The sequence below is a fragment of the Marmota flaviventris genome, chromosome 4 (genome assembly GCF_047511675.1).
Source record: "Marmota flaviventris isolate mMarFla1 chromosome 4, mMarFla1.hap1, whole genome shotgun sequence".
Classification (NCBI taxonomy): Eukaryota; Metazoa; Chordata; class Mammalia; order Rodentia; family Sciuridae; genus Marmota; species Marmota flaviventris.
The window spans coordinates 30,140,572-30,166,775 of record NC_092501.1 but is presented as its reverse complement, the minus strand read 5'-3'; the positions used below and the strand labels follow the sequence as shown (position 1 = coordinate 30,166,775).

The window sequence follows — 26,204 nt, the reverse complement described above, 5'->3', positions numbered from 1 at the left end:
CATCCAAACACCTCATTTTCCTCTCTTGCTAACCCCTCAGGGTAGATATTCCCCACTGGATTAATGCGTTCTTCTAAAAACTTTACAGCTCACAGTTCCTCCAAAGACGGGCAATCTCCTCCTCTCCAGCAATGCCAATCCCAGTCCAGGCCCCCACACTCCCAAGCTCCCAGTCAAGAAACATTCATCTGTGGCCTTTCTTTGCCATTTCCAACTCCACCACCCCCATCGCAGGACACGGTCCCCTTCCTCCTTTCGTGTCTGTCAGCCTCGTTTCCATAATTGGCACACAGATTCCTAGTCTGACTCCCTCTCCTTGCCACCCTCGCCTGACGCCGGCAACCTGACCTCAAAAGCGCAAATGCTAAAACCAGACGAATTGACGTACGGAGAGGAGGAGTGTAGGGAAGTGTGTGGAAGTGTATGTGCTTGTGTGTGGAAGAAACCAACGGCGTCCGCCAGGGTGTCTATCTTCTGGAATGCCAATCACGTCCAGCTGAGGGAGCCACGATCAGCACTCCATTGCACGCGCACAAACAGAGGCAGAGTTGTAGCGCGCAGAGGCAGCAAGGCTTCACTCTTGACCCCAGCCCTAAAGGAACCCTACCCACGAAGGGCACCGCACCGCCCCCCGGCTCGGCGCTGTGGTAGGGCCCGCGGACGTCATCCATTGTTTACAAATCAACCCGAGCCGGCAGGATTCCGGCTCCCCGGCTGCAGGCGCGCGGCGCGACAGCCTGGCCGGTCCCGGCTTTCGCGTCACCCCGACCCCGGCCCCGGCCCCGGCCCCGACTTCAACCTCGGCCCGGGCCCACCTGTGCCGCGGCCCGCCAAACGCGCCGGTAGAGGAGCCCCCAGCTACGCCCGCAGAGCTTTGGGTGCCCAGGAGGGGACCATGCCGTGCCGGAGGGAGGAGGAAGAGGAAGCCGGCGAGGAAGCGGAGGGGGAGGAGGAGGAGGAGGACGACAGCTTCCTCTTGCTGAAGCAGTCGGTGACGCTGGAAGGCTCGGGCGAGGTGGACCGACTGGTGGCCCAGATCGGCCAAACGCTGCAGCTGGACGCGGCGCACGACAGTCCGGCTTCCCGGTGCGTGCCCCCGGGGCCGCCGCTGCAGCCCCCGGTGGCGCTGCCGGCAGACAAGGCCCTGTCCCCGGCCGTTCCGCTGCTGTTGCGGCCCGTGTCCGCCGAGGCTGGGGGGCTAGCGCCCCCAGGAGCCCTACGCTGCGCCCTCGGGGACCGCGGTCGCGTGCGAGGTCGCGCTGCGCCCTATTGCGTGGCGGAGCTCTCCTCAGGCCCAAGCGCGCTGTCCCCACTGTCCTCTCAGCCCGGCCTTGATGGGCCTCCCGGAGCTGGCAAACAGGGCATCCCGCAGCCTCTGTCCGGCCCGTGCCGGCGAGGATGGCTACGGAGTGCTGCCGCGTCCCGCCGACTGCAGCAGCGACGCGGGTCCCAACCCGACACCTGCACTGGCGACGAGGATCCGCACCGACTCCTGCAGCAGCTCGTGCTCTCGGGAAACCTCATCAAGGAGGCAGTCAGGAGGCTTCATTCGCGACGTCTGCAGTTACACGCAAAGCTTCCCCAACACCCGCTCCTGGGTCCTCTGTCGGCTCCAGTGCACGAGCCCCCTTCACCCCGAAGCCCTAGAGCGGCCTGCAGTGATCCTGGTGCGTCCGGGAGGAGGGCGCAACTCAGAGCCACAGACGGCGTTCTTGTCCCTGGAAGCTAACAGCCAAGGTGGTCACAGCGCCAGCCTCTGACTATGGGACAAGGGATTCCCTCGAGGGCTGCGACCCTGTTCAGACTAGTGGAGAACTCTCGCTTTCAGAAGTAGAAAAAAATAAGTTAATGAAGACTGGGAACCAAAAAATCGCCAATGTCTTCGTGGGGAACTGAGGTCGAGGGCCCCAATCCAGGATTTCATTAGCCCTATTTAAGGCAGATATTACAGAGCGCACCCCAAGCTCACACTCAGTAGGACTCCTTGTTTGGCGTGACCCGTGACCGGATTGCGCAGTGTGCGGTTCCGCGCAGCCTCTGGGGCCAGCCGGGTGACCACGTGGCCACGGGCCACACTTCTCAGGATCGCCAAGCTTCACAACGACGGGAGCATGGTCCCAGTTACTTGCTTTACCTTTTCAGGGCTGGTTCCTGATCCACTTCGAGAGAAGGGGACAAGAGTAGACGATAATTTCAGGAATCTACCCCAATCAACCGGATTCGAAATTTTACGACACTTAAAATATCATCTCGTGACTTTGGGGGGTATTGGTTTTAATATAGAAAATGTGGTACTACGAAAACACTCTCTTGGGGTTGAATAGGAGTAACCTTTTTTTCCTCAGCTCTCTCTTTGCAACTGACTGCAGTTTTCAGGGTGCTGGGTGAGGACTGTAGCCACAGATGGGTATGGTAGGCGGCGGCGGGCGTGTTGGGTGGTGGAAGGGTAAGGCGAGGCGTGGAATGAACCCCGTCTTCTCTAATGTGTGTTTTCCCTGCCCGGCCTGCCCTTCCTAGAGTTCAAGGTCACTGTTTTCCTGGGCACGCACTGTGTTGCGGGACTCCTGCAGGGAGGGTAACCGGGTCTGCCTGTGCTCGGAGAAGAGCGCTGTGTTTTGCAAGTGCTTGAGTCTCCTGAGGACACGCGCGCCGCGCCACCATGAGTGGGGAAGTAGAGAGGTGCCGGGAGCCTGTGCTTCCTGTGGGTGGCCACCGCCCCTGCTCGGGCTCCGTGCTTTCACGGAAAATGTCGTGAGATGTGGTCCAGGGTCCCTCCTCAGCCCCTCGGCTCTGTTCCCCTATTCAAGCGGGTGGCGCAGGCTATTCTGGGGGCCAGGTCGAGGGCCTAGCAATGCACCACGTGACAGGCACTCAAGGGACACAGCCTCACACAGCATCTTATAATGGGCTCTCCAGGGCCATTTGCAATAACAGCTGCAATTCCCTGGGTAGACAGAGTTGATTTCCTCCCCCTGCCCCTCCCCCAGCCGTGCTCGCCTTTGTAAGTGAAAGAAACCGAGTAGAAAATGTGACCCTCCAAATAGAGAAGCTGCAGGCTTTGCCATTGTGATCATGGTGAAGTGCATGGAACATACTGTTCACTCCCTCTGAGGGCGCTGAGACCGTTTTGTTGTTTTAGTTTTATAAAGAGTCATTGGCTTGTTCAGCATCCAGATGTGGTTGTTGACATATCTACACTTCGCACCGGAGTGTCTGGAATCGTGGCTATCCTGATTATAGGATTTTAACTTAACTGAAAGACCTGTTTTGAATAAATGTGTTGGTTTTTTTGTTTGGTTTAATTTTGTACTTGCCACCAGTGGGGAAAGCTGTACAGAACACACTTCTCCGATCTCCATAAACATGAAAACACTTGAAATCCCTGTCAGCTTGGCGTGGGGATGGTAATTAGAGCGCCTTTGTGTCTGAGCAGCTCACTAGTTAGACTGAGGTCTGCTCAGCTGGGTGTGTATCAATGCTGGCATGAAATTAAATGAAAGTGAGGTCAGGTTTTGGACCAATCCCATTCACCAAAACCTCACAGCTTTTGGATTAATAGTTAGGGATGGCAAATGTGTTATGAAGCTGCTTCTGCTTGTTGGCAAAGGATGTTAGATCCACCAGTCACTGCAGCTGGAGCAGCTTATCACTTCTTTTTCCTTCTACTGTGGTCATTTAAGTGGGCTGTTGGTCAGGAGGCTGCTCAAGATGCAATACTGGTGGTGGGAAAACTGGCTGAGAGCTTATTAAAGGGCTCCTCCCTCTTTGGTCTTGGCACATTTACTACCATTCTGGCCCTTCAGTGACACAGCAACCCTTTCTACCGCTCTCCTTCCGTTGCTTTAATACAAGGAAGGAGCTAGGTTGAGTGACAGGGTACCTGGTGTTACAGTCCACTTATTAAGCAGAGAGGGAATCTTGGGCAAGTTGCTCAGCCTCTGTGGCCAACTAACTGGATCCTCAGTTATTCATAAAACAGTATAAGCCAAGATGCCAAAACTGTTTTCTAGAGAGAGAGTACTCTCTGAGTTGTGTTCTTATTGTCTATTACAAACACACACACACACCTGCCCTTTTTTTTTTTTTTTTTTGAGACAGGATCTCACTAAGTGACTTAGGGTCTTGCTAAGTTGCTGAGGCTGGTCTTGAACTTGTGATCCTCCTCCCTCAGCCTACCAAGCTGGGATTACAGGCAAGTACTATAATGGTTGGCTTCTATCTCCCTTTTTGACTCATTTTTATTTGTCCCATTCTCAAATACGTGGGGCTGATGGTCTCTGAGGAACACCTACCTCCAGAATACACCTAGACAGCTATTTTCCACTATATGCCCAGAAAGGGCTGTGGTGTGCTCAGTCTCATGTTACCCAACAAGGGAAGAGTGATTATGGAAGCTCTAAAAGAAACTGAGAAAGGAGCTGCCAGCAATACAGTGGGTTTCTACCTCTGGGCACTGAGCATGCAGAGAAAGTAGTCAGGACCCCTAGCATGAGGTCCTGAGTTAGCTCAGATTCTTAGCTGTAGAAGGATCTCAGAGGTCCCAGGGCTTGCTTTCCCTCCCCAACTGTACATGATTCCATGTCACTGCACTAACTATGCTGGCTTTTGGAATGTTAAAGCCAAACTTAACCTAAGGTTTACACAGTACAGTCCTATCCTTGAAAAAGAAAAACTGGAGAAAACCAATACCTACTTTGTATAAGTCACTTGACATCCTGAATCCTGTAACTGTTCAGCTCTAAAACTTCCTGCCAAGTTTTACTATTCACCCCAAAGTCCTTTTTGGAATAAAAATCAGGACTTTTACAAATAATCTTTCAAAGCTATTAGGCTTGTGTGTGTGCGCGTATGTGCATGCATGTTTATACATGCGCCACATGCACAGGCACACACACAAGCTGGGGATTAGATTCAGGGTCTCAAGGAATCTAAGCAGGTGCTCCACCATTGAGATATAGCCCCAGTCATATTAGACCATTTTATAGATGCAAAATTAGTCTGGGGAATTGGGCAGGGCAGAGGGGCAGAGTGACTCACCAAAGTCATTTATGAAATCAGAGATCAAATTGAGTCTGGAATTCAGGTCTATGGGCTCACAGTTGAGCCTCTTTCCAATAACTTGACACCATCTTACAGGATTCAGCATCGTTGTTCACTGCACAATTCTGCACATACAGTATAATATTAATGACACCCTTGCAGTTGCCCAAATTGGTAGTTCCATTGGAACCCTGGAAAACTCTTCCCCAGGTGCCTAGACTGAGCTAGGAAATGCCAAGTGTTCCATATCCATTTTCTTACAAAATATTCAGCATCCTGTGAAGACAGCTAGCTACAGAAAATGGCTAAGGTGAGATGAAAGACCAAAGCTACAAACCGAATGAAAAACATTTTTAAAATAAGCTGATGTGGGTCAATTGACAAACAACAAGTAATTTAGGGGGGAAAAAAAGCCACACCTTATAATTATAGAGGATTCCAAAGTCTGCCATCCTAAGATTTCATTCTAAATTAGGAATAAATGCTACTATATTTGGATTCAATTTTTATCCTTTTTTATTTTCCTCTTTCCCTTTCTTTTTCCAGCTCAGAAGCTGAAACATGGAGTGAAGATCAGACACCACTTTCCTATCCAGCAAAGTCTGCGTTGAACCCTGTGATCCCTTCCTTCCAATCAGAAAAGAGTTACCTTGGCAACCAAATTACTAACTCACTCAATTAGCTCCCCCCTCTTTCACCAATGCTCAGTAATCACAGAACGTCAGCCCCGGGAGAGCTCAGGGTTTGGCAGTCTGGTGCTACTGCCTCATTTAGAGATGGAAGCCCAGAGAGGTTTCCACTTGAAGGTGCACTCCATTTGAACACTGTACAAGCTGGTGCAGGCAAAGGAGAAAAACTCTCCCATGCATTGTTTTCATCCATAACTGGAGGGAGAGCAAATGACCTGCCCATAACAATATTTCCCAAAAGATATAGATGAGCCTGGGTTCTACAAGCAGCCCTCTATTACTAGCTGTGCGATTCAGTTTATTCATAAACTCAATATAAGTAAACTCATCTGCAAAATGGGACAAAGCATAGAACCTTAGAATTGTGTGAAGATTTAATTATATATTGTATTGGAAACAAAGAGCAAATAATAAAACATCAATCCTAGAAGGTATTGAATTAAGGCCATTACTTGAAGTCTTTAAGTCTTGTGGAAAAACTGTACCTCTTGTTGGGAATATTGCTCAGTGGCAGAGCACTTGCCTAGCATATGCGAAGCTCTGAGTAAAATCTCCAGTACTGAAAAATAAAGAAGAAAATAAGAACCTCCCCCTCTTTTGTTTTTCTGAGGATTGAACTCCAGGGCACTTTACCACTGAGCTATGTGCCTAGCCCTTTTTATTTTTTATTTTGAGACAGGATTGCTTTAAATTGCTGAGGGTCTCTAACAGTTGCTAAGACAGGCCTTGAACTTGATTCTCCTGCCTCAGACTCTTGAGTCACTGTAATTATAGGTGTGCACCACCACTACCCACAAATCCTGCCTCTTAATGACTCTCACTGTTTTTCTTCTTGTTGTCCTTGTTGATGTCGTTGTTGGGGTCTTTTTCTTTTCTTTTTATGTTTTTGGTGCTGGAGATTAAACCCAGGGTCTCCCAAATGCTAAGCAAAAACTCTTCCACTAAACTACACCCTAAACCCTAACCTGGTTTGTTTTTGTATTTTCGCTAATGGGGATTCTGTACAAGGTGCTCTACCATTGAGCTGCATCCTCAGCCCTTGTTATTTATTTATTTTTAGTTGGTGATAGACCTTTATTTATTTTTATGTGGTGCTCAGAATTAAACCCAGTGCCTCACACATGCCAGGCAAGTGAGCCCCAGCCCCAGCCCCAGCCCTTTTTATTTTTGAAATGGTATCTCACTAATTGCCAAGATTGGCCTTGAACTTGGGATTCTCCTGCCTCAGCCTCCTGAGTAGGTGTATACTACCAACCACGATGCTAACCTGCTTCTGAAAAAGCACAAATCTCTTTCTTCTGAAGGTCAAATTAGGGTCGTGATCACACACCCCAATTGCATAAGTAAGCATTAAAGAAAGCCTAGTGGGAAAAATACTCAGTCCAGAAGAGATTCAATGGGAACAGGGCAGAGGTCACTTTAGAGCCATACCTGGTTTAGCATTGGAACTTGTGGAGTAGGAGCAGTAGGAATATCTCAAAGGATAGGGTGTGGGCTGGGGTCATAGCTCAGTGGTAGAGCGCTTGCCTAGCACATGTGAGGCACTGGTTTCGGTCCTCAATACCACATAAAAATAAATAAAATAAAGGTATTGTGTCCATCTACAACTAAAAAAATACATTTTAAAAAAGGGGGGTAGGATGTGCAGAGAGGACAGCCTGGGACCAGCTTGTAAGACCCCCATTTTCTATTAGAAAACTTTCCCGTTCTAATTCCATGTCCTGCTCAATGCTCAGCTGAAGTTCAGGTTTTCTGCCCTGTCCACTCCTGTCTATAATTGTGCAGTTTATTCACAGAAAGTGACCTTCGAGTTCCTTTTGTTCTCCCTGTTCTTGTTATTTACCGCCATTATAGAGTTATCTCAGGGGCTCATATGTGCATGCCTTCTTCTCAAAGAGATTATATGTTCTTTGATGGCAGAGGAATGACGAGATGAAGAGGATGTTTTAGGGAGATTGGCAGGCCACATGGTGTGGAGAATGGACTGGGGCTGAGGGGGAACCTTTATGGTCAGGCAGATTTGTGACTGGCTGTTACAACATCCAGGCACCAGGCGATAAAGGTCTGGGTGGGAAGGGGGAGGAAAAGACAAGAGAGATATTTTGAAAAGAAAACCCACAGTGTGGGGGGCAGGCAGAGCAGGAATACTACTATATTAAAAAAAGAAGAAGAAGAAAAGAAAACCCAAAGGCCTCAGTCCAGTACCGGGTAGCCATAAAAATATGGGTTTTGGAACAAGACTTCCTGCCTCCTTTCTTTAAAGCTCCTTCCTGTGACCTTGGGCAGATCTCCTCACCTTTCTAACATCAAGGTCCTCCTAATAAGGCTGGGAATAATAAAAGTCCCTGCCTCCTTGAGTTGTTGTGAGGATTAATTGAGGTAATGCTAGTACAAATGCTTTGGCCACTGCCTGAAACATAGCTGCATTTAGTAACTACGCCTGGATATTGGCATTTGATAAATATTTGCAGAGCAAACAAATGGGGCAATTGCAACAGAGTGCTGGAGGCTAAGGGAGTGGGGTGCTCAGGACAGAGACGATGAGCTGAGGTGCCTAGAAGTCTGAAGAAGATGCCCAAAAGGGAAAACAGAAGGTGGGGAGGTAGCTCAGTGGTAGAGCACTTGCCTACTTTAAGAGAAGCCCTAGGTTTTATCTCCAGCACTGCAAAATAAATAAACAAAGAAGGGGAACAGGGCCAAAGGAGGGATTTGCTTAACAGGAGACACAGTGCTTGACCCAGTGCAGCGGAAGACAGGGAGAAATTAAAGATGCTCCAAAGAACCATCTGGAAGAGGGGTCCTCACTTTGAGAATGTTTAAAGAGCAGGGCTCAGGGGAGGGGCTGAAGGTATGGATGTCCCATAGGATAGTACCCTATGTCACAAACTCTCCTACCCCAGCAAGGCCCAGACCTGACAGATTGGCTGTTGAAGCAACTTTGTGCAACCTTTCATGCCTGTGACAGCTGCATGTTTCTGTGAGTTTTGTGTGAATGAATCCTCTGTGGCTACACAGCAATAGAATGAAAACTAAAACTGATACCACGGAGTTTAACTGCTTCCTTTTGTCAATTGTTAACTGACTCATAGGAGGTAAAATTCACAACCCCCCACTGGTAGGCTGTTCAGGCAGTTTATTTGACTTATTGATTTGGGTGGGTTAAAATAAACCACAAGTTGGTTATCATCTTGTTACCTTTGCCCTGCCTTTGGCCTGCTTGTGTCTTACCTGTCTAAATTAGATTCCACAGCTCAATATTGGTGAAATCTTCCCCACTGGTGTCATAAGACAGTTTCTTCAGCTGGGCATGGTGGCATACACCTGTAATCTCAATGGCTCAGGAGGCCGAGGCAGGGGGATGGCAATTTTAAAATCAGCCTCAGCAACTTAGGGAGGCCCTAAGAAACTCAGTGATACCCTGTTTCTAAATAAAATATAAACACGGGCTGAGGATGTGGCTCAGTGGTGAAGTGCCTGGGGTTCAATCCTGGATACCAAAAAAAAAAAAAAAAAAAAAAAAAAGAGGCCCTTTCTCCAGATGCATGCCAAATAGTACTTCTCTTCAGCTGGGTTGAAGACAGGAGGAACTAATGCAGATGTTCAAAATACACTACTTAATGGGTTGATTTTTTAAAAAAAGGAAGCTGAATTAACTCCAGTGTTCAAAAACAGACAATGAAAGTAAGTCACTGAGCAGGATCTGATGGACCATGCCCTGGACCCCTGTAGCCTGACCACAGGGAATATAAATGGTGATGACATAGATGGACCTGTGTGTAGACACACATGCACACCTGTAGACATACCTCCCCAACCCCCACAGTTCAGCCTACAGCTTCCGTTGGTTCTACTCTTACTTTCTGTCTGCTCCTTCTGGGTATTCTTCTCTTCCTCACATAGAGACTTGATGAGCTGGTAAAGTGGTAAAGTGCTCAGGACAGAGCCTGGTGCAGGGTAAGTGCTAAGCACATTAGCTAGCACTGCCCACCTGCCAGCATCTCCCAGCCTCTATCCACTTTTTAGTTTTAACTGCCAAATTTTTGTCACCCTGATCTCCCTCCAACTACTATTTATGAGACACCAGGTTGCTGCCCTTGTAACTTCCCACATGAACCTCGGAACCAGCCCTCCCTACCTACACACACATACCCAGTTTCTTGCAACTTCCCTATTGCTTCAATCCTTCTGGGCTTAACACTTGCAATGTTATTAGGGGAACTTAGGCAACAGACCCTGTCAGAAGATGGAGTACTCTCAGCTATGTCCAGCTAGGGATATCTAAGCCAAAGTCATGAGTACTAGGAATGGGCTATCACTTGATGCAACACCTGGGAAGTGCCTTTCCCTCCTAGACAGACACACTTCTTCAGGCCTAGGACTGGGGCTAGTCACTCTATAGCCTTTGCAAACGGCTGGAGCAGTAGCAAGGATTAGGGGGTGTAAGAAAAGGAATGTGGATTGAAGCCCAAACAGCTGGACAGGACCAAGGCCAACGATGAGCACATTTTCATTACCATCAAGGCCATCAGGGTCCAGCAGGATCTTGTGGGAGAGGTCATCAAGCATTTTGAGAAGGGATTCCACCTTCTTAGTCTGAAATCCATGTAGGCTTCTGAAGGCCTTCTTAAGGAACACTACACTGACCTGAAGTACCATCCATTCTTCTTTGGCCTGGTGAAATACATGCTCAGGGCCAGTGTTTGCCATGGTCTGGGAAAGGCTAGATGTTGAGAAGACTGGCTAAGTGATGTTCAGGGACATAGTCCCTACAGACTCCAAGCCTGGAACCATCCAAGACAGCTTTTACATCCAAGTTGACAGGAACATTATTCATGGCAGTGATTCTGCAGAGTACAGAGAAGACTGGCTTGTTTTCAGCCTGAAGAACTGGTGAATTAGAAGAACTGTGCTTAGGACTGGATCTATAAATGACATGAGGGCAGACCACAATGTTTTCCCCATTCACTTTGCCACCTGCCACTGGTGGAGGACAGACTAGCAAATCTAGTTATTTCCAGAACTTTCTTAGAATCTGGAGGGCAAATCTTTGAACTTTGAGGGCTCCTGTACAGTGTCCTGTGCTACCATCAAATTAAAATGTTTCATCCTTGGGCTGGGGTTGTAGCTCAGTGGCTGAGCGCTTGCCTTGCATGTGTGAGGCACTGGGTTCTATCCTCAGCACCTCATTAAAAAAAATGAATAAAATAAAAGATATTATGCCCATCTACAACTAAAAAAATAAATAAATGTTTCATCCTTGCCACCCCCCGCAAAGAAACATGAGTAGGCTCAGACAGGAGGTAAGAGAGTCAATGAGGTTCAATCTGAGCCTGAGTTCAACTCCTGCCCTATCACCAAGTCCTAGAGTCATATAAAGATGTGCACCAGAGTGTTTTCTCCTCCCTACTCAGTTCCCTTCTCCTCTTAGCTGCTCAGATTCCATAGATCTTTTCTCCTTAGTTGCAGTCCCCATTCCTATTATATTCCTGAGTGGTGTTCCAGTCAGGTTGCAAACCTCCAGGGTATCTGCCCTGAGTGAGATCTCTCTTGGCCCAATCCTCATCTTACAGAGGACTTGTGATTCAGTTCTGAAGGAAACAGCCATATGGTGTTTGTTATCTGGGCCGCTCTTATGCAATGCCTATTTCCTCATATGAAGGTCTGTGTGTCTAAATCTGCTGTGAGTTCTATCAGGATGTTTCAACCCTGCCTCATTCCAGATTCCTATACTGTGCAGATATGTGGCTGATGCACAAGAAAAGTTTGCTATTGTGCTGAAGTATTGGTGGGTCAAAGTTTGTGGGATGTTCCAAAGAACTCCAAGAAATCCAACATGGGTGAGAGTGGTGTCCAAAAGTCTTTTAGAGGCTCTAGATAAAGCTCAGTTGGTAGAGTGCTTGCCTAGCATGCACAAGGCCCTGGGTTCAATCCTCAGCACCATACACACACACACACACACACACAAAAAAAAAAAAAAAAAAAAAAAAAAGGACTGGGGATGTATCTCAGGGGTAAAACCCCTGGGAATTAAAAAAAAAAAGAGTTTCCTGTAAGTGGTACAATAAGACCCAAAGACCTAACTGAGGAAAGCAGGAGAAGCTATAGTCAGATTATCCAAGTTCAAATTCCAGCTTCCTCACTTAAGAGGTGGTAACTTCAAGCAAATCCCTTAATTTCCTAAGTCTCAGTGTCATTTATAAAATGGAAATTTGGGGCTTATCTCAAGGCACATAAAGCCATGTGGTAGTGCCAAGAATCAACAGTTATGGGGGCTGGGGTTGTGGCTCAGTGGTAGAGCGCTCGCCTAGCATGCATGAGGCACTGGGTTTGATCCTCATAAATGTAAAATAAAGATATTGTGTCCACCTAAAACTAAAAAATAAATATTTAAAAAAGAGATTAAAAAAAAAAAAAAAAGAACTAGCAGTTATGTTTCGAACACTTAAGTCTCCCAGACACCTCAGGTCCTCATTTAACCCTCCCAACTACCTTACTAAGCATTACCATTTTATAAATGAGAAAAGAGGGAAGCTCAGGGCAGTGACTTGCTCATCAAACACAGCTGGTAAGCAGCAGGACTGAATCACGCCCCAGTCACCAAGCACTAACCAGCTGTGTGCAGGGCACAGTGTAGAAGAGTTGCAGGGCAGGAAAGGTCCTGCAAGGGATTGACAGGCAGAGCGGGGGCTGCCCCCAAGCTTTCCTTGGAAAGGCAGACAGGAAGTAGGAAGGGGCTCAGCAAAGGCTATTTGCCCCAGGGAAGTCGGGGCTGAGGGGCGGAGGAGGGGACCACCTCATGAGGTCAAATATAATCCTTGCCAGCTCAAACCAAGCCATCTTTACAACTACTAAATAAATCACTATACAGCCCCCCCAACTTTTTTTTTGGCACTGGGGACTGAACCCAGGGGTGCTTTCCCACTGAGTTACATCCCCAGCCTTCTTTATTTTCTAAGACAGAGTCTTGCTAACTTGCTAAGGCTGGCCTCAAACTTGCTATTCTCCAGCTTCAGCCTCCCAAGTCTTTGGGATTTCAGGTGAGCAACTGTGTCCAACTAAAACTGTTTTCCTTCCCCCAGGCTACAGCTCCAAGGAGTTAGTCTTAAAAGGAGAAAATAGGCAGGCTTTGCTATTCTTCACCCAAAAAAATTGAGGAAAACCTATCTTCTGCTGAGCACAGTGGTGTGGCACACACGGTACATGTCTGTAATCCCAGTGACTCAGGAGGCTGAGGTGGGAAGATTCTAAGCTCAAAGCCAGCAATTTAGGGAAGCCCTAAACAACTTAGTGAGAATCTAGTGAAAATAAAAACGGATGGGAATGTATCTCAGTGGTAAAGCACCCCTGGATTCAATCCCTAGCATCAAAAAAGAAAAAATGAAAACCCATCTCCCTCTAGACCAAGTATTTCTTTGCCCTCCGGTCCAGAAAATGTTTCTGGAATATGTTTTCCACAAAAGGAGTAAGAGCCCACCTGGCAGCTCCTAAAAACCTGGACTCAATTTTTTGATTGTGCAGAACATTAACCCAGGAGCACTCAAGGGCTGCAACTCTACAAGGATACAATGGTGAGCCCCAGCCATTTACCTAGGTCCCCCTAATTACTCTAAGTGCATTCTTCATTAATAAGGGTATGCCCTATAGGCTTTTATTTCCCTCCCCCATCTTCCAACAAAAAGCCAAACCATGCTCCAAAACAAAAATCAAATTTATTCAGCAGACATTTTAATTAAGAAATCCTATAAATCAGGACCACCACAAGTTCAGACACTCCGTTGCGAAGTGTACAGTCAATAGCTACATCTGGAGGATGAACAAGCCATTGAATCTTTAAAAAACTGGTTTAGCTACCTTAAAGTTTGGGGGTGGCACCTTACTAAAGCGCCATCAAGTTTCACAAGGGTAAAGCCAGCAGTTTCTCCTAGAGGAGAGTCACATTTTTAAAAGTTTCAGTCACTCACAAAGAAGAGCTGGCAGGCAGGAGGAAAATAACTGTGCATGAGGAACCACAGAGGCTCAGGCCCACCACTCCAGAGGGCCAGAACAGAGCAGAAAGGCGTCCAGGGCCTTCATCCAACCCCACAGAAAGGGCAGAGTAAGAAAGGTCGGCTGGGAGGACATGAGATTGTTTATGACAGTTTCTGAGAAAGCTAATGACATGGCCAAGAGTAGCCTTGCAAGAGGAGGAGTTCTGGAAAGAGGAAAGCACAGAAAAAGCAACTAACTCTTCTCACACGTCCCTCCCTGCCTGTGTGTCCTCGGGAGACTCCAAGCGGTGGCAAAGCACAAGACAGAGCTCTTCTTGGAGAGAAAAAGACACCAAGGGTGAGTTAGCTCTTGTAGGAACCCCACTGCCTTAGAGCATAAACGTGACCTTCAACCACGGGTGGCAAGGTCAAGTCATTTAAAAGTCCACAATCAAATTTAACTCTCCCAACTTCGAAATTATGCCCCTCCCTCCCATTCCGTAAGTGGAGTCTCCCACCTCCTCCAGCCACGGATTAAGTGGCTTAAGAAAGGAGGCGATGCCAACCCACCCAATGCCAAGATTTTATATTCTTCAACCCAGAATTTCTCTGCACAGCAATTATAGCACCATTTTCAGTAAGCTCCTCCACCGGAAAATAACGAGAAAATGTATCCGTATCACTAGTTTTCAAGTATTGTTAGAAAGCTCTCGCGATTCCCGCCCCTTTCCAGCCCTATCTTTAAAACAATCCAAGCACACGATGCCCACAAGGGCTAGGTCAGGTACAAGTGGATGCAAGTAGCTGCCATAGGTCCCCCAGTTTATCCCAGGTCCTTGGCCCGGGGTGACCGGGGAAATTCTCACGCGACACGGACGTGCCTTGGTCCGTGCATTTCACCATACTTTAAGTTCTCGGACAGTACTGCCCGGGCCGGTTCCACTTCTGGGTTTAAGATCTTTCCAAGCGCCTGAGTGCAGCCTAAGCTGTCGCTCCCAGGAGTAGAGGCCGAGGCTTCAGATCAGGGTTGATGGGAGGAGGACGCAGAGTAGTACGCAGCGGCGTCCTCTTCCTTCTCCAGGGGGCCAGGGTCAGAGCAAGGCGCTCGAGGTCTGCAGGGCGACGGGGTCCGGTCCGCTGCGTCCGCCACCGGGCCCAGAGGCACCCGTGGGGCTGGTGGCCGCAACCGCGGCGACGGCTCGCTGGAGCCTCCTCACTGCTTCCTTAATGAGGTTTCCCGACAGCACGAGCTGTTGCAGGAGGCGGTGGGGGTCGTCATCGCCCGCGCGTGCTCCGGCCTGGGTCCACCGTCGCTGTTGAATGCGCCGGGAGGCGCCGGCGCCACGGAGCCATCCTCGCCTGCACGGCCCGGGTAGTGCGCTGGGGCCTGAGGCGAGCTCCGCCACGCAATAGGGCGCAGCGCGACCCCGCACGCGACCGCGGTCCCCGAGGGCACAGCGTAGGGCTCCCGGGGGCGCGGGCCCCCCAGCTTCGGCCGACGCGGGTCGCAGCAGCAGAGGAACGGCCGGGGACCGGGCCTTGTCCGCCGGCAGCGCCGCCGGGGGCTGTAGCGGCGGCCCTGAGGACACGCACGGGGAGGCCGGACTGTCTTGAGTCGCGTCCAGCTGCAACGTCTGGCCGATCTGGGCCACCAGTCGGTCCACCTCGCCCGAGCCGCCCAGAGTCACCGACTGCTCCAGCAGGAGGAAGCTGTCGTCGTCCTCCTCCTCCCCCTCCGCTTCCTCGCCGGCTTCCTCTTCCTCCTCCCTCCGGCACGGCATGGCCCCCTCCCGGGCACCCGAAGCTCTGCGGGCGTCGCGGTGGCTCGGCTGCCCGCGGGTTTGGCGGGCCGCGGCACCGGCAGGCGCGGGGCGCCGGGCGGAGGCTGAAGCTGATGCCGGGGACGGGGGGATGCGGAAGCCGGGTCGGCGGGGTTGTAGCGCCGTGCGCAAGCAGCCGGGGAGCCGGAATCCTGCCGGCTCGGGTTGATTTGTAAACAATGGATGACGTATGCGGACCCTACCATTGTGCCTAGCCGGGGGTGATGCGCGAGGAGACGCCAGAGCGCGGGACTCCGGGGAAGGGCAGGGCCGCAGCCAGAGCCTTCTCAGGTGTGTGATGGCTATCTGTCTGTGAGGGGCTCCTGGGCGTGGTAGCCACGTTCGTCCTGAGCGGCTCCCCCAGCACTATGAAAAGATACGCACTCCGGGCAGCCACAGTTGGTTTCTCCCACTCACAGACACACCCACTCACACACCCAACCCCTCCTCCGCCGCGCCTGTTCCCTCCCCACGTGTCAGCACCGCTTGGGCCCGCCCTGTGTTCTGCCTAGCACTCTGCAGTCACCCACCCCTGCGCTGAGGACGTCAGGCCACACCGGCCAGCCTGCAATATGGAAGTGGGAGCAGGGAAGGGAGGAGGGAATCGCGAGTGAAGAAGGCACACTTTTAAGGAAGGTGGAATGGGTCCTATCTGGTATGAGAGAGTTTCCATTTCCTCTGACTAATCTAAGTTCCATTTCTTGGCAGAAGCCTTGCCCCTTTCCACTTCACCACCCATTCCCGCCTAGCGACAACCAGGCCATTGACAATGCAGTACGTCAACCTGCCCGCCTTATTCCCGCCAATAGCAGGATCCCACGAAGGGAGCGTTGCCCCTTTGAATTCTGAGGCCTGATCAGTTCGTGCCAGTCCTCGAACGAACCTATGGTTGCATGGCTGCTGTCCCCATTTGAGCGGGCCGGCAGCCATCTCCAATAAGTCTCTTGGTTGAACCTCAGTTTCCAGTGTGATGGATCTGCTTTCATTGTGCCTTGACTCAGATGGGGCTGCCCTGCCTTTAAGCGGGACCCCTATCCCGCCGGAGATCACCACCTGAGCGGAGAGCACCTTCTTCACATCCACAATCGGCCTACAAATGGGTGAGTCTCCCTCTTCGGACTCCTAAAACCCGCGAGGCTCGGTAACAGGGAACTGGCCAGAGATTGTCAGGCAGTCCTTGTGTTGTTTTGTGGGGAGGAATACACCCCACCCAGACCTTCACAGTTGCAGTGGTCCTCTTGGAGTCATTCCCCTTCCTTACCAGCCTCGGCCACCTTGAGAACTGGTAAACCCCCTCCCCTCCTCGAACTTGGGTCTCCTTCTTCCCTTCTCTAGTTCCAAAAAGCCTGGCTCCAGGTAACCCATAGCTCCCACCGCCCTCTGGGTTCTCTCACTGGCAGATACCGATAACTCCCGAATCCTTGGCCTGAGGTCCTGTTTTAATATTTGGCTCAAATGGGACACCTCTCCAGTCAACATTTCATACCCCTCCTCATTGCACCATGGGGGGTGCCTCCTCCCTGCCGGCAGACTCCCCTCTCAAATGCCTCCTCAACAATTTGGACACCCTCAGCCTGACCCGAGATATCAAGCCCAAAAATTTGATAAAATTTTCAACTCAGGACTGGCCCAATTATCCCTTAGATAACCAAAGCCAATTGGCCCCCTTATGGGTCCTTAGACCCCTGCCATTTTGTAGAATCTCTACAACTATTGGGAGCAATCGAGAAAAAGGGTAGAGATTTCATATATTCAAGCTTTCTCTCTCCTTCACTTGACTCCATCTCTCTGTACCTCTTGCAACCCAAAGCATGTATTTTTGGCTTATAACCGCCCCCCCCCTTTCTGCCTCCTCACCAACTGATTTCCATCCAGCCAATGAGCCACCACCATATTGGCACCCAAATCCCCCTTCTCTTCCCTTGCTCACACCATCCCCGCCCCTTTGGCTCCTTCACGTTCTTCTCTGGGCCCTGTCTCACTTCCTCCTTCAGTCCTTCCACTCCCCATTCCCGTGCACAGTCTGTCCAGTCACACCCTACTTCAATCATGGCTCCTTTTAGAGAGGTTGCTGGGGCCAAAGGGATCCTTAGGGTCCACGTCCCTTTCTCCATAGCAGACCTTTCACAGATTGAAAAACACTTGGGTTCCTACACCTCCAACTCTGCCTCATACATAAAGGAGTTTCAGTACTTACATCAAGCCTACTTTTCATGACATTTACATGATCCTGGCCAGTATCCTTCTCCCAGAAGAACGCAGACAGGTCTGGGAACAAGCCCGTAACAATGCTGATGAGATCCATCAAACCGCCTCCGTCCACCTGCTAGGTGCCCAGGCAGTTCCTGACCAGGATCCTAATTGGGACTACAATACCACTGCAGGATTGGCCCTGAGGGACCAATTTTCCACCAACAGGACTCAAGACAGGCAGCTCAAAAGGCGGTAAACTTTGAAAAACTCAAGAAATCATTTAGGATAAAAACAAGAACCCTTCCACCTTCCTAGATAGACCGAGTAAGGCTCTCCAGCAATATACTAATTTAGACCCTGAAACCCTTTGTGAGAGACAGCTTCTAATGACCTACTTCTTCTCTCAGAGTTACCCCAACATTAGGGCAAAACTTAAAAAACTGGAATGGGGACCCGTCAGACTCCTTGACCCCTCAGACTGAAGTCCTGGCCACAGCCTTTAAGGTATACCATAACTGGGATGAGAAGGCCAGGAAACAAAAACCCAGGTGCTGGCACAGGCTCTATGGGGACCTACCCCCACGGACCCCTTTGTTTCTGGCCAAATGCCCACCACCAAAGATGCCTCTTGGGCCCTGCTTTAAGTGCGGGACAAAAGGACACTGGGCATGAGAGTGCCCTAATCCCAGGTTTCTTAGGTGTCCATGCCCTAAATGCCAATTAGGGGGTCACTGGGCCATGGACTGCGCCAGCCCCCAAAGGGGAGCTGTGTTTGCCCCAAGCCCAGGCCTGGATCTTTTAGGACTGGCCACAGATGACTGAATGGGCCTTGGGACTCCTTCCCCGATGACCACTATCACCTCTCAGGAGCCCAGGGTCACTATTAAGGTGGATGGATGCCCAGTTAACTTCCTTTTAGACACAGGGGCCACTTATTCAGAGTGGGGACCCACTCTTCCATGCTGTTCCCCCATTGTCGGGGTAAGTGAACAAACCATCCTTTCCCACAAAACCCTCACACTGTCTTGTAGGTTCCACCATCCTTTCTTTCACCAATTTTTGGTAATGCCCCAATGCCCCATTCCCCTATTGAGAAGGGACATCTTAGCCAAATTCCATGCCTCCTTCACACTCCATCTCAGCTTTTCTTTGTACTCACCCTTGCAGAAGCAACCCACACATCCACAGGCTCCCCTCCTTCTCCCTCTCCTGAGATTAAACCCTCAAATTTAGGACACTTCCACCCCCTCTCTGGCTCAATGTGTCCCTGTCAGAATTCGTCTTAAGGACTCTCAGCATTTCTCTTGTCAACCTCAGTACCCTCTTCCAACTAGCAGTTTTCAGGGCCTACAGCCCATTATTAAGGACCTATGGCGCAAGGGCTTAATAAGACCAACCCACTCCCCTTTCAACACTCCTATTTTGGCTGTAAAGAAACCTAATGGATGGTACCACCTTGTACAAGACCTGCGAATCATTAATGAGGAGGTCAGACTCATTTACCCTCTGGTGCCAAATCTCTACACTATCTTCTCTTCCATTCCTTGCTTCTCTTTCCATTTCTCAGTTGTTGACCTGAAGGATGCTTTCTTCACTGTTCCCCTTGCTCAGGATTCTCAGGACATCTTTGCCTTCATTTGGACCGACCCTAAGACACATCATTCCTAGCAGCTTACCTGGATGGTCCTCCCTCAAACCTCCAGAGATAGTCCACATATCTTTGGCCAAGCCCTGGCACAAGACCTTCAGGGTCTTACTCTTCCCCGTTCCACCCTTTTGCAGTATGTGGATGATTCACTCTCTGTAGTCCTTTCCGACCTATCTCCAAGAGTGACACTGTCTCCCTCCTTAATTTCCTCACCAGGGGCTGGGATTGTGGCTCAGTGGTAGAGCGCTTGCCTAGCATGCAGGAGGCACTGGGTTCGATTCTCAGCACCATACACAAATAAATAAAATAAAGGTCCATCAACAACTTAAAAAAAATTCCCCTCCAAGAAGGGCTACCGGGGTCTCTCCTGAAAAGGTCCAGCTCTCACTATCAGCAATTACCTACTTAGGAGTCCAGGTGTCTCAGGGAAAAAAGGCCATCACCCTGGACCAGAAACAGTTGATTCCAAATTTGCCCATCCCACTCACCAAAGAAGATATTCTCTCTTTCCTGGGGCTGGCGGGATACTTCCAAGCCTGGAATCCTCAATTTTTCCCTTTTAGCTGCCCCAGTGTACGATACAGCAAGGGGAAAATCATTGGCGACCACTCCTAATGCCATCCCAGCTCCATTCCATAAACTTTGGTAGGTCCTCCTCAAGGCCCCCACGCTCACTTACCTGACATGCATAGATTCTTTGTTCTCTATGTCCTAGGGGTGCTAGGCCAACAGCAGGGACCAACATTTGCTCTAGTAGCCTATCTATCCAAACAACTGGACCCTACCGTCCGGGGATGGACCTCCCTGTCTCATAGCTGTGGCAGCCACCTATGATTTGGAGTGTCAGATGGGGGAGGGGTTCAGGATAAGGCCCGCCACCATGTTGCATCCCACCAGAAAGCTCTTAAATCTGTCAGATGGGAGTCCTTACCGAAGGACACCCTTCTAATCCAGATCATTAACACCACTCATCATCTGAGGCACTGGTTACCCCACTGACTAACCCCACATTGGCTCAGGGATGCTGACTGTGCCTCAAGGCAGGATTCTTTCACTAGTTGCCAGCCCAATACAACTAAACTCCTCATCTCCTCATCGGTCAATGGCTCACTGATCCTCAATGAAACTACTTCCACAACAGTTGACATCTCCCAAAAACTTTCAGGGGTTCCCCTTTATCAGGTTGCCGACACATGTCTCAACTCTTCCAGGAACACGTCTGTCAGGAACTTACAAGATGAACAGTGTGCTCAAATAATTACCCATAAAGTATCTTCCAAGCCCTCTTGTCCACCGACCCCTGAGGCATCCTTCTTATGCGGGACATCTGTGTACCATGCTTGCCCCTAAGATGGAGCAGCACATGCACACTAACCCTTTTATTCCCATCCATAGATGTTATCTCAGGAGACAAGGATATTCCCATCCCCCTCATGGCTCACATAAACCCCTTACTGGCTATTCTGGAAATAACAGCAGGACTGGCTACAGGCACAGCAGGGATAACAACGTCCCTTACCTACTACCACCAGCTGTCTAGCCAAATCTATCTTAACTCTCCAAAGTCAGCTAGGTTCTTACAAAACCACCGCAGCTTAGACTTGCTTACAGTGGAGAAGGGAGGACTTTGCCTATATCATTTCAGGAAGAATGCTGTTTTATGTTAATCAGTCAGGAGTGGTAAAAAATAAGATAAAAAACTACAAGAGCAATTAGAGAAAAGGAAACAACAGATGGCCCAGTCCTCTCTATGGAATATGTCTCCAGGTTCTGTTATCGGTTGGGTCCTCCCATTACTTGGCCCTCTAATTGGGATTTTTTGTTTGTTTGTTTTGTGCCTTTCTATCCTGTATCATAAAATTCCTACAAAATCAAATAGGCAGAATATCTAATCAGACCTTTAACCAGCTTCTCCGGGATTACCAGCTACTTGCTGCCTCAGAAGACACCTAGTCCTCATGTGAAGGCCTCACCAACTGCTGACGGAACTCTATCACTTTGAATATGGAGCTACAAAATGGAAACACGACTGGAGGAACTTCATTAGCCTGTCACCCAGGATTTCTAGGCCCATTCGCCCTCGGTTGCCTCCTCCTGACCGCTGGCCTTTTCTCAGCCAATCCCTCTGCTGGACCTCCTGCCAGAAGCTAATGTTGTGTCTCCTCTTTCTTCTCCTTCTCGTTGCCTTCGGGTGTCTTCGGTGTCTTTAGGCTCATCATGTGGCTCACCTGGTTTGTGGAGTTCGTGGAGACCCTCCGACAGGACAGCTGGCTGATTCCCCCATTTGCAGTGACGAGGATTGGATGGAGACTCTCCATGATCTGTGGCTTCAGGGAACTTTCATGGATTTCAGCCCAGAGGAAATTTATGGCTTCGGTGCCTGGGTCTTCACGATGATGCTTCTTCTCTGTCCGTTTTCAGACATCCCTCCCCTTCTTTTCCCACATCTTACCACCTCAGCAGGAAGTAGCCAGACTAAGTCAGCGCCCCCATCCCCAATTTAAAGCAAAATAGGGAGGAATGTTAGGTACGAGGGAGTTTCCATTTCCCAGCAGAAGCCTTGCCCCTTCACGCTCCACCACCCATTCCCGCCTAGTGACAACCAGGCCATTAACAACACAGTATGTCACCCTCCCCACCTTCCACCCACCAAAAGCGTTGCCCCTTTGAATTCTCAGGCCTGATCAGCTTGTGCCCGTTCTCTAACGGACCTACCTCACCCAGTGCTGATGGGTGCGCGGCTGCTGTCCCCACTCGAGCAGGTGGGCAGCCATTTCCTTGCTTCCAATAAATCTCATGGTTGAACCTCTATTTCCAGTGTGATGGATCTGCTTTCAGGTCGGAGGTGGGGGTCACAGATACTTCCCCATCCCCAATCATTGAAACCTCCCAGGCACAAAGCGAGACAAGGAATGACTACCGCTTGCTTGCCTGGAGAGTTGCTTGTGTTTTTGTTTTGTTTTGTTTTTAAGGTTCTGAAGTGGCACCCCCTTTCTCCACAGAAAAGTCATAACTGGGCTTCTCCAGAAATCTTCACCATGGCTGATTTTAGGACTGTTAGCAAAAGAGTCTCTACAAGAGTTCAATGTAGATAAGCTTCCAATTTTCATGTTGCCCTGTTTTACTTGGCCACTGGCCAGGAAGAAACCAGCACTTCAGGTGCTGGACACCCCCTTACTAGTTTCTCACAAACATGTATCCAGTACAGTAGTTTGTAGAAATGTGTAAACCAGGCCTCTGGCCTTGAGCTGGGCTTCACAGAGATGTCTACATTTCTAAGATAAGAGAAGGTACCAATTGGGCTCCATGGTAACAGCTGGCAGGGGGAGGAAAGAAAGGGGAGAAGAAGCTCTCCCCTTCTCAGGTGCTGTCCTTGAAGGGTTAACTTGCCCAGAACAGTGAAAGAAAAAGCTGCTTTTATGTGAACTTCTGAGCCCCTCCCCTTACATGCTGGGTATAAAATTCCCTAAACTCCAGGTTCAGGGGATTGATTGATTACAGCAAAAGCTGTGCCCTCTGAACCTGGCTGCAGCCAAGTAAGACTGTTTCCTGCTATCTTCAGTGCCTTGCCTCGATTGTCCCTACAACAATTCAAATAGAAATATAGGGACTGTGGACATTTTCTCAATTATAGGACTCAAATCATGGTTGAACAATTTTTTCCCTTAGGTTTCTTTTTTCTTCAGGATTTTTTTCTATAAAGATATATTTTACAAACAACCATGCGTACAATGTTATATACTTTTTTTAAACTTTGTATTGCAACCAGAAGCCTTTTTTCATGTTATTCATGCACTTTGAAAACATTTTAGTGATTACGGAAATTTCCACTAAATATATGTCATTGTTTAAATTCCTTTAACTTTTGCTGTTTCCCTAATTTCCCTGTTGTAAATGAGTGTGACTTAACATTTTTGTCCATCAAACTTTTCCATATTTATATTTCTTTCCTTAGAGCGTAGCGTGTTCCCAGTAGAATTTTAGGTCAAAGGATATGGATATTATTTTAATGTTTTGATAAATACATGAAATAACTTTCTGAGATTTGGGTAAATGTCCTCCCCTATCATTGTGCTAGTGTACTTTATTTATTGTACCTTCACCAACATTTAATTGTTACTGAAATTTTTTTTTGCTGATTTCATAGATGGAATTGGTATCTTCTGTCAGTTTACAATTTTTTATTTTAGTTAGAGCAGTTTTCTAAATGTTTGTTAACCAACTGTACTTCCTTTTTGTAAATCGTTCCTAATAAGTTTTTCCTAGAGTTTTTCTATGTCTGTGTACCAGAGGTTAACCCTTTGCTTTCACTTTTTACTACAAATATTTCTTCAGGGCTTTTTTGTTGTTGCTGTTGTTGACTCTCTACAATTTTTTTTTACCAGTTAAACAGAACATTTTAATGTAGTCAGATCTATAAAATTCTTTCCTTTGAGACTTCTAACATGATGCTAAATTTAGAGTCTCCTTGCCTTCAGAAAGTTGTTAAATATTCAGTTCTATTTTCTTTAGATTTTTCTAATGCCTGGATTTTTTCCCCAAAATCCATCTGGGATTAATTTTGGTCTTTAGTGCAGAGAGATGTCATGAAATTAATTTTTTTCCTCCCAGAGAGCCTGCCAACCAGGGCAGAGGTGTGTGGGCAGTGTACACAGCCACTCCTGTCCTTTAGTTCCCAGTTGCTGGTTAAACTGGTGGTTGTGAGGACTGGGTGGGGATGGGAATATTTTGACCAGTCTCTTGTGTGGAGTCAAAAGAACCCAGAACAGGTTACACAAAGACCTAGAATCAAGTCTCATTCCTGCTACATCCTGGGTGTGGGACTCTTGGCAAATCAGTTTACAAGTGTTTTCACTTGTAAAATGGAAAAAATAATCCCTGCCCTGCCTCCCTCTGAGGATTGTTTTCAGGATCAAATGAGATAATGGGAACAGGCTTTGTCAGGCATTACACAAATGTACTGAGGGATTAGGTCCAGTGGTTTACTAACAGAGGCCTGGCTCCATTCCAGCGATTTCCCCAAGGAAACAGCTAATATATTAATGATGAGATTCCCCCCAGCAGTCCACTAAGTAAAGTATACCCTGGAGGCATTCTTCCTTGAACTGGTGGGGTCCCTTAAATTCTGCCTCAGTCCACCCTGAGCTGGAATTGTCTAGGGCCTTCCTGAAGGCAGTCCAGGGGCTCCCAAGGTGTGTCACCACAACTAGTTCTACAGGTTTCAGTGATGAAACCTTTCCCAGCAGGCAGCTCCCACCTCCGCTTCTGTTGGAGTTCTTCACACACTTTACTGATGAGGGTGGGAAGTCATTCGCCCCAGAGAGAGAGAGAGCGTTTCATTTTCATTCTGATGGTACTCATTGGAGAATTTCAAGGGGAATGGAAATTAGGGGAGGGCTTATGGATTTCAGTAGAGTTAAAATGGCAATTTTTCCCCCTCCTCTCCGTAAGATGATGCCTGACTGTAAGTAGAGAAAAGCAGTTTTATGCTCCATTGACTTTAAACATTAATGGGTCTGGCGAAGCTATTGTCTCTAACCCAGCATCCCTGGAAGTTGTTTTGTCTTCCTGTCAGGATAATTCCAATAGTGTTCTTACTACTATAGGAAATGGAGCTTTGAAATGGCATTCCTTAAAAAAAAAAAAAAAACCCTTCCCTTTGTAATGTTGCTTTTGTGTGCAGATTGCTATGTAAATATGCCTAGACATGGATATTACACTGTTCATTATAGAGATGAATGCATTACAGGAGGCCGCTCCATTTTCTGGAGGCACTCCTCTGGAGAGCTCTGAGAGGGAAGTGCTATGCTGGACCAGTGGGAGGTGAAGAAATGCCCTGGATTAAGAAGCAAAATATAAGATGCCAAAGTCTCCAATGCAATTAAAAGTAATGAGAAGGTATCAAAGGGGAAGCAATGAGAGCTTGTGTGCCTGGCCCACTGGCTGACTGCCTGGAAAGAGACACTGAGAGCATTCAGAAACACTGGGGAAGAACACAGGATTCAAGGGGTTCCTGCATTCAGGCAGACTGCTCTGAAATCCCCCCCAGAGAGTTGTTTGCCATGAGGACCTTGTTTTAAATTATCTGAGACACAAGCAAGGGTAACATGGGATGGACAGTAGGCTTGAAATCCCGTCTAAATGTGGTCACTTCATCCTTCTTTTCCTCTGGTTCCTAATCTGTAAAATGGGGGATACTGTGTTCTGGAAGACTTACCATGTGGACCTTGTGGGTGGTGCTGGAGTTGAGTTAGACTCTTGGGAACAGAAACAATTTTAGGCATGTTTAAATTCAGAAGGGGCAAATTCTATGCTCTAGTCCATTAGTGGATGAGTAGATAAACAAATTGTGGTTATAGTTATACAGTTGGATTTTATTTAACCTAAAAAAAAAAAGAAGAAGAAGAAGAAGTACTGACACATATTACAACATTCTCCTCCAAAACATTATGCTAAGTGAAAGAAAAGAGACATGAAAGGTCACATTGTAGGATTCCAGTTACACAAAATATCTTGAGATAAATAAGATAAAAAGCAGATGTTTTTTAGGGCTGGGCCAGGGGAGGTATTGAGGCAGGGGAGTGACTGCTAATTGGGTGAGGGGTTTGCTTTTGGGGTGATGAAAAGTTTTTTCGGAACTTTATGGAGCTGGTGGTGCACTAAATGTCATTGAGTTGAACATTTTTAAAATGGTTAATTTTTTTTCCCCAGAGATAGGGATCAAACCCAGGGCCTCACATATGCTAGACAAGTGACCTACCACTGAACTACATCTCCAACATGGTTAGTTTTAGATTATGTAACTTTTACCTCAATGAAAAAAATTATATGATTTTTTTTTCCTTTT

At 48.3% G+C, this 26,204-nt stretch overlaps 2 protein-coding genes, 1 long non-coding RNA gene and 1 pseudogene across 3 annotated transcripts; 3 read left to right on the top strand and 1 right to left on the bottom strand.

Annotated features, from left to right (window-relative positions):
• The first annotated feature begins 694 nt into the window (after window positions 1-694).
• On the top strand, window positions 695-3,290 carry Frat1 (FRAT regulator of WNT signaling pathway 1). The gene has a single exon (XM_027930128.2). The coding sequence runs from the start codon at window positions 896-898 to the stop codon at window positions 1,727-1,729; it is 834 nt and encodes a 277-aa protein (XP_027785929.2). The 5' UTR covers window positions 695-895; the 3' UTR covers window positions 1,730-3,290.
• Window positions 3,291-9,404: 6,114 nt separating this feature from the next.
• Window positions 9,405-10,661, top strand: LOC114088506 (nucleoside diphosphate kinase A pseudogene; annotated as a pseudogene).
• Window positions 10,662-13,432: 2,771 nt separating this feature from the next.
• On the bottom strand, window positions 13,433-15,676 carry Frat2 (FRAT regulator of WNT signaling pathway 2). The gene has a single exon (XM_027929959.2). The coding sequence runs from the start codon at window positions 15,475-15,477 to the stop codon at window positions 14,788-14,790; it is 690 nt and encodes a 229-aa protein (XP_027785760.1). The 5' UTR covers window positions 15,478-15,676; the 3' UTR covers window positions 13,433-14,787.
• Window positions 15,677-15,933: 257 nt separating this feature from the next.
• On the top strand, window positions 15,934-22,168 carry LOC114088404 (uncharacterized). The gene is made up of 3 exons (XR_003581999.2): window positions 15,934-16,171; window positions 16,518-16,616; window positions 21,568-22,168. It is a non-coding gene; the product is annotated as an uncharacterized lncRNA (long non-coding RNA).
• The last annotated feature ends 4,036 nt before the right edge of the window (window positions 22,169-26,204 follow it).

What these genes read in the sequence shown, in the direction of transcription:
- Frat2 (XM_027929959.2), bottom strand. Translation starts at nt 15,477, where the DNA reads ATGCCGTGCCGGAGGGAGGAGGAAGAGGAAGCCGGCGAGGAAGCGGAG.
- Frat1 (XM_027930128.2), top strand. Translation starts at nt 896, where the DNA reads ATGCCGTGCCGGAGGGAGGAGGAAGAGGAAGCCGGCGAGGAAGCGGAG.